Genomic DNA, 8,649 nt, shown 5'->3' with positions numbered 1-8,649 from the left:
GACCAGCTGTTTCTAAATTACTCAAAATAACCTGTGTAGCAGCAACAATCATAGTACAGACAAAAAAACAATGACCCATCCAATGCTGATGTTAAATGTAAACATGATTGAGTCTGGATAACTGCTTGAATGTGCACAGGTACATATATAAACACTTACATTTTACTCATGTTGCCTTGTATTGTCCGTATGCTAGTGTCATGTCATTTAAATGCCACTGATAGAGGAAATGATCCTCTCCCTCACTTGTAAGTAAAACCATTTTCAAATAAATAAGTCATCAGAAAGCAGAGTTACAGACCTCTGACATCAGATAATGTCATGTGCTATATTTAACCTGCCATTCACACATTGGTTTGACTCTTCCATTGGTTTTGACAGTGCCTGGAAGGTGTTTTTAATTTTTTTTAGTTTGGTCAAAATGGTAACATTAAAGAGGCTTTCGAAAGTCTATAGCCATAAACAGTATAGAGCTCTACTGAAAATGATTATTTTATTGGTTTTATGGATTTATATCACTGTACATGTCTATATACATATGTAAAAGACAGGAGGTGGAGCTAGAGGTAGCAGAGCTGAAGATGTTGAGGTTTTCGTTGGGAGTGACGATGATGGACAGGATTAGAACCGTGTTTATTAGAGGGACAGCGCATGTAGGACGTTTTGGAGACAAGGTGAGGGAGGTGAGATTGAGATGGTTTGGACATGTGCAGAGGAGGGACATGGGGTATATCAGTAGGAGGATGCTGAGGATGGAGCCACCAGGTAGGAGGAAAAGAGGAAGGCCAAGGAGGAGGTTTATGGAAGTGGTGAGGGAAGACATGCAGGTGGTTGGGGTGAAAGAGTCAGATGTAGAGGGCAGGGGGGTATGGAGAAGGATGATCCGCTGTGGCGCCCCCTAATGGGAGAAGCCGAAAGAAGAAGAAGACATGTCTATATGCATACAAATATTCATTAAAGTTTTACTAATCAGACATTACAGTCAAAATGAAATGAAAAAACAGAACATATACACTGCCAATGGTTTTTGTACTATTTATTCCTCACTATGGTCCTCACACATTTCTCATTATAGATGTTGGTAACTATAGACTTTTCAAAAGTCTCTCTGATGTCACCGTTTTGACCAAACTCTCATGTTGACTCATCTGTGTGTGTGTATGTACAGTACAGACCAAAAGTTTGGACACACCTTCTCATTCAAAGAGTTTTCTTTATTTTCATGGCTATGAAAATTGTAGAGTCACACTGAAGGCATCAAAACTATGAATTAACACGTGGAATTATATACATAACAAAAAAGTGTGAAACAACTGAAAATATGTCATATTGTAGGTTCTTCAAAGTAGCCACCTTTTGCTTAGATTACTGCTTTGCACACTCTTGGCATTCTCTTGATGCCTACTTTGAAGAATCTACAATATGACATTTTCAGTTCACTTTTTTGTTATGTATATAATTCCACATGTTAATTCATAGTTTTGATGCCTTCAGTGACTACAATTTTCATAGTCATGAAAATAAAGAAAACTCTTTGAATGAGCAGGTGTCCAAACTTTTGGTCTGTACTGTATATATAATAAATATAAACTTTTGGTCTGTACTGTGTGTGTGTATATATATATATATATATATATATATATATATATATATATATATATATATATATATATATATATATATATACACACACACACACACACACACACACACACACACACGCACACGCGCACACACGCACACGCACACGCACACGCACACAAATATATACAGAGGAAACGTGAAACACAACTGAAACGGACAGAATATTTTTTTATTTTCAGTTAGACACTGTACAATCAAAACTCAAAAGCAGATGCACACATATAAAGAGTTCATCTCTCCCGTTCTGGTCCATGCTGAGAGACCTAGTGGGCCTGTACAACCTCAAACAGTTCTTATGTGGTTTATCTACAGTTCCGAAGAGTATTTTTAGAGTTTATTTATTGGTTAGAAATGCCTATTATTTATAAAGAATGTAGGACCCAAGGCACACCCTTGTTTCGTAAAAGTCTGAACTTTCGAACATAAATGGCAGCAGGAGGGACAAATTAACGGAGAATGCGCTTCAAACTCACGTGAGAAAGGTTTCAAGTTGATTAAATTAGGATTATGCACAAAGCAACACTTCCTACATCAGCATCCTACATTTCAGCCTGAGAAATCACCCAATCATCTATTAATAATATGAAGCAAAAACTGATCGTAGATCAGAACTGTACTCTTCAACATGAGAATGTGTCCCTCAGCATTAATCTACACCAGATCGTGTAGCACAACTAGATGGACTAGAGCAGAAAATGTCCTTTAATGAACAGTGTGAAGGTTTTAAGGACCAGGAATAGAAACAGAACGGAGCAAACTCTGCTGCAGTCAGCTGGTCTGAGAATCGAAGGTTGAGATGCTGCAAGAATGTGCATGGAGTTTGAGTCTGGGTTTGTATCAATGGAAAAAAAAAGGCTCTGAAAAAGAAAGAGAGTGTCATGATCAGTTTGCCGTGTAAAAAAAAGCAACAATTTGCTTTCATACATACAACACGATCTATTACTTTATATACTTTCAAAGTAGAGATCGACCAATACATCGGTTTTTGCCGATAAATCGGTACAGTCAGTTGATTGATTGAACTATCAGCCCAAAACTCCATACCGGTAGTTTTTCCGGGTTGCGTTATAAGGTACGAAAGCGGCCTCTAGAGGCGAATTACTGACACAACATGCTGCTTATTTAAAGCGTCTACCTTATTTATTTTCTATGTAAATGTTTTAATTTATTTGGAGTGTTACTATTTGTTTCAGTTGGAATGAATCATTAATTTTCCTCAATATTTATTAATATATTCATATTTATTTTATTTAGCATATTTGAATGATTCAGTTTTTTTTGGAATAAAGTTCAATATGATTTTACATGGAGTGTTATGTTTGTTTGTCCATTTAAAAAAAAAAACGGTTGATAAATCGGTTATCGGCGATTATGATCCAACCCAGCTATCGTTAAAATCGGTCGAGCTCTACCTCAAAAGCACTGAATAAGACCCAACCACATGGACGGACTTGAACCTGAAGATTGAACCCAAGTCACTGACATCCTTACAAGATTTCCCAATGCAAAAGCTTCACATTAACACGATCAAATGATCAGTCTACATAACTTAATTTTGTATAAACAATGGAATCAATTATCTCCAACCGCCCACATATTTAGTTATAATCCCCCACACACACACACACACCCCAACACGACAATGTTGCTGCTGTAATTCTAACTTCTCCCCACACCAGCTCTTACCCCAGTGATTTTGTGCACTGCTCCACCTGCCACTGAATCCTTTATATCCTTCCTGCCTCCTTCAGTTTGCCCACCAGCTCTTCCACTGACTCCACCTTCATTCCAGCCTGCCTCTGTGGAGGCTCGTCCACCCTCAGCACCTCCACTCGGGAGCTCATGTCCACTCCCAGGTCACCAGGCTTCATGGTGGCAATCTTCTTTTTCTTTGCTTTCTATATATATATATATATCAAACATTTTAGGAACAATACAGTACTTTCAAGACACTATAATGCTTCAGTAAATAGTTACATAGCTGTCTCATAGCTTCACCGACAACATACACACCATTTTTTCTGCTTCTAACATCAACTTTGACGACAAAATGGTCACTTGCTGCCTAATAAATATATCACACCCACTAACAGGTGCTATGATGAAGAGATCGGTGTTATTCACTTCACCGCTCATAATGCTATAATGTCATAATTTTATGCCTAGACAGTGTATATGTAAAATAAATTAAAAATTATGATCGTACTCAAGTTTCTATTGTTTTAAAACAAAGTTTCCAAAAAGTCTCCTGCCCATCATACATATCTTGCGTAAGTTCTAAGAAGGGCCTGAGCCAGGAATCCCCCACACCTTATAATAACGATGTCACTTCGAAAAGTGACCCCTGATCTTTATTATATACCGGTACCCGAGGCTCCAGTGAAGCCGGGTGGTGTCATTCCCTGTAAAGTGTTAGAAGTAAGTATTAACAGAGCTCCTGTACCATGATGTTGGGCAGCGTGGCGTATCGGGGTGTGTTGAGGCGAAGGTCAGCGGTCACGACTGCAGGCGTGTTGATTTTGATCGTTTCCAGTCCTCCGTCGACCTCTCGCACCACTTTTAGTTTATCTCCCTCGAACGTCACCTCGGAGGCGAAAGTGCCCTGTGGTAAAGTCAACAGATACGCGCTTACTTTTATTTGATCGGCAGACGAGTTTGATCCCATTACTTTTCAAAACTCTGTACATTACTGAGACGACATTTACAATTTATCTCATTTACACAACTGGCCAGTTGAGGATTGAGGGCCTTGTTTAAGGGCCCCATAGTGGCAACTTTGCTGGGAACTGAACTCACAAATGTCTTGACCGCTTCCCATTTGATCTAAACAACGTTTATCTCGGTGCTTGTAAAACACTTGGGAAGCTCTACTCTGACCTCTGCTGGATGAGATGAGGAAATGCACAGGGACTTCTCTACATATGCTGATATTTGTGTCCTCAAAATCCTTACGCTTTACTGACTCGTAACGAGGAGGAAAAAAAAAATAATTCTTGCATTAACCCGTAGCAAGTGATCTTTGTACTAAACCAAAGTTTTCTGTAAAATCGTCCTGGACACTGCAGGGTGATACAGTATGGTCATCTCTGGGAAACTTCTACATTATATTTCATTACATTATATAAACATATCTACATTATATTTAAACACACAATTTATTCTTTAATACTGTCTGTGTCTAAATGATCAAATCTGATTGGTCAGAAGATGTGCAGCATTCTCCTATAAGAGCACAGGGGATTTGAGCTGTAACATGAACAATATGTTCCTACTGGAAAATACATGAGACATGCACCACAAACAAAAACAAATGTGGGTGTATGTGATCAAATTTGAGAAAATAACACACACACACACAAACACACACACACACACACACACACACACACACACACACAAACACACCTGGGGCCAGTCCAACTGAGCGGCCGTCATCTGACCCGTCTGATTACAGTCGTCATCAATAGCCTGTTACACAACAAAAACACAAAGGACGTGTTCACTTAACATTCACGCAATTCATAAAAACCTGAGAAAAACCAAAACGAGGTCATAAGCGCATTGAAAGACATAAATGACGTTCATGATCTCTTGGCCGAATTCATTCAACATGCGCACGCTGTAAAGATAAAAGTCTCCACAAAACTCTATGTCAACTCATATACCTGACGGCAGAATTCCCAGGAATTGTGTTATTTGCTATAAAGCTGTGTGCATGCACCAAAAAGTAATACCTTTATCTAATAAACCCTTATAGGTTACAAGCCATAAAACCACTTACGATTATTATTTTATCGCACATGAAGCCTTTGACCTGTCCGTCTCTAGAACTTGTGTTATCATCATTGTGTCATGAGATTCTTTTATATATACTATGAAGATGTGTTTTACTTGCCCTCAATGGGGGGATGGGAGGTTTATACAATTATTAAATAACAACCAATATATAATAAATCATAAAATAATATTCTAATTAATGCTTCGCAATTTTCAGCACCTTAAACGTCGCCTTACAGTTCGACCACGAAACCAGATGATCCAGGGTTTTGAAGCAAATGCGCCATCTGGTGGACGACACCTGGTATTATCCAGTCTACCAGTAGCTTTTGCTCTACGTCTCTCGTCACTTCCAGATTTTTCTGGAAGCCCCTTCGAAACGCTACCTGTTTCCCGAGGATGATGAGGGAGGCGTCCTCTTTCTTGGCCAATGCGGCGAGGATCTTAGATACTTGCAGGGGGCCGAGAGACTCGTAGTCCTTTCCGGAAACCTCGACGTGAATGCCGCGGTCTGCCCCCATAGCCAGAGCTGTGCGGATCGTCTCCTGAGGATAGGATTAGTTTTAAATATTAAACGAATACAACTGGCACTGAAACGTGTGAACATGATGAGCCTTGTTCATCAAACATCCCTTAATTCACATTTTGCTCCACATAATGGGTTCGGGTGAAACCCTCCAGAAAGCATTGCACAAAAGTTATAAACATTTTTGTTCGTTCATTGTGGATCACACAACCACAGTCATAACAGTTAAAACTCTGGGTTCCCAATTGGAAGGCTGGAGGTTCAAACACCAGTATAGCCAAGCTGCCACTGTCGGGCCCTTGAGCAAGGCCCCTAACCCTCTCTGCTCCAACAATGCCTAATCACAACTGACCCTTGACACCAAATAGATGTCCTTTACTAAAGCACTCATTTAATGCTTTACTGGTCCTTAGATCCAAAATGTTCATGGATTCGATTAAATGTTTGGTAGATACCCTGAATGCTTGTTACCTGCACTTGCTGAGGTCCACAGCTCACAGCCACAACCTCATTCACCAGCTTCTTCTCCTTCAGCCTCACAGCCTCCTCCACTGCGATCTCGCAGAAAGGGTTCATCGAGTGCTTCACGCCATCTGTAGCCACGCCAGTGTTGTCCGGCTTCACACGGATCTAAGAGAGAGAGAGAGAAAGAGAAAATGAAAAACGCAGTTTTCAAGTGCTCTGATTTCATTACTATTGTGGATTTCTGAAAAATGTGTACTTGGGGATTTTCTCAAGTTTCTGCGATACATTTTGAATGTAATCATTTCTCTATCTCGTCATCAAGCAGGACTGATCGACTCAGACAGTGGCAGATTGGTCGGATTGTTTTTTTTTCTATTTCCTTGTTTAAATCTTTATTCTGATTGGTCAGAAGGCATTGATTCACTTTCTTTAATTCGGATCAACTCTGATAGTGGATATTAGTGCAGGGCAAGTAGTATTAGTATTAGTACTCATTCGTAATGACGCTGTTACTACATGCTTTATGATGGGAATTAATACGTGTAATAATTGAGTGTGCAAGGAGATCAAATTGGTATAAATCAACCTGCATTAAAAAGCCGTTTCGCTGATTACCATCATAAAACCGTAAACCAGGAGCTCTTTTTATTCCTCAAATAATCACAACATGGCAGATGTATTGAATTATCTACTCTATAGTAAACACGAAAAAAATTACTATACAGCTTGAAAACAATTTTAAAATAATTGTTGCCAGGTAAACAGGAATCCCCGTCTAACAGGGACTGCTTGTGTAACAGTCTACAAAAAAATATAAATATGTATTAGTATACATAAGACCTAAGATAGACATTTTAGAATATAAATAATATAAATGAATAGGTAAGAGTTTGGCTTCACGATAAAATCGAAAGATGTTACCCGGATTATAAATCTCAATCTGGCAACTCTGCCCTAATGAACCACCTCAGCTAGTAACACTTGCTAGCTTAATGTCAGAAGTATGACATCTGAATGACAGTAAATATGAAATGCTTCTTTATGAAAGTATTAATGTTAATAACACTATATACACTATATACATTATAAGTTTAGTTCTCTTTAGTCCACTCAGTATCCGCGCTGACCTTGGTTTTAGGTTTATCTTGCCTGTGTCCGGGCAAATATAGGTTAAGCTCCAATCCCAAATAACTACCTATATGCCAAAGAAGTGCACTTCTTACACACGCGTTTAAATAGCGGAGTCTGCACACTTTGTAGTGCACTGAGCTGCTTTTGGGGATTTAACCTCTTTATAAAGCTGTTCGTCGTCTGAAAAATACTAATAATACATTCATTTTTGCTCTGACCTCTTTTAAAAAAGGTGTTAAAAATGAGAAAGCGTGTACCTTCACAGCATAATCAATAACCCGCTTAACTCCGACTAGAACCCGGCCGGTCATTGTGGCTATCTCAGGAATCACAAACGGTCCGGAACGAACGTTAGACGCGGTCGGAGGAGTATCGGTGCGACACCACAAGGGGTGGAACTACAAGAGAAGCACGCCTACCTGTCTGGCCAATCAAATATCAGGAAACAGAAAGTTCGCCAATCATGTCACGTTACCTGGTGTTGCAGACTACTGAGTTTAAAGGGAAACAACGATCTGATTTTAGTTCCGGTTTGCTATTTGGGTTAAAGGTTACTACTGAAACTTTTGTGATGTCATACAAGAAAGTGCTGATTGTATAACTGGAATAAATAAATTAAAAAAAAAAATTATTCCTGATTGCAGCCTTTTTTAAAAAAAAATAGGTAGTTCTTCTCAACAAATGTACGTTTTCTTTAATGTTAGCATTATGGTCACTTTTGGTTAATTATCTCATTAGATCATTTCATAATGGAATTGTTTAAATTTCATTTACACTTCAAATGAATGTTTTTTCAATGTAAATTATGTCTAATTGATAGTAATAAAATATATCAGGCATCTATAAACTCTATACCACCAAATGCTTATGGTTACCGGCCCATTACACTCAAATATTCATGTTGAACATCACATTCCAAACTGAATCCCTGTTTACTGTTATAATAAGCTCCAATCGTCTGCTTTCCTATAGACTTTGGAGTGTAGCAGTGTGGATGTGTGTTTATTCATTCACAAGAGCATTAGGGACTTAATGAGGTCAGGCTGATGATTCTGAGAAGTCTTCACTTCTGATTTAACCTATTTTGCTCAATATGGTTGAGGTCA

At 38.8% G+C, this 8,649-nt stretch overlaps 1 protein-coding gene across 1 annotated transcript; it reads right to left on the bottom strand.

Moving 5' to 3' along the window:
• Positions 1–1,792: 1,792 nt before the first annotated feature.
• On the bottom strand, positions 1,793–7,957 carry etfb (electron transfer flavoprotein subunit beta). The gene is made up of 7 exons (XM_046834216.1): positions 7,801–7,957; positions 6,419–6,577; positions 5,808–5,966; positions 5,050–5,112; positions 4,088–4,246; positions 3,331–3,542; positions 1,793–2,501 (listed from the first exon to the last, which is right to left on the bottom strand). Exons 1-6 carry the CDS (start codon positions 7,852–7,854, stop codon positions 3,372–3,374), a joined length of 765 nt encoding a protein of 254 aa, XP_046690172.1. The 5' UTR covers positions 7,855–7,957; the 3' UTR covers positions 1,793–2,501; positions 3,331–3,371.
• Between the last annotated feature and the right edge of the window lie 692 nt (positions 7,958–8,649).

This window comes from Silurus meridionalis, chromosome 21, assembly GCF_014805685.1.
Source record: "Silurus meridionalis isolate SWU-2019-XX chromosome 21, ASM1480568v1, whole genome shotgun sequence".
NCBI classification, from domain to species: Eukaryota; Metazoa; Chordata; class Actinopteri; order Siluriformes; family Siluridae; genus Silurus; species Silurus meridionalis.
Note: the sequence above shows the minus strand (reverse complement) of the source record. Positions and strands in the feature narration are given on the sequence as shown.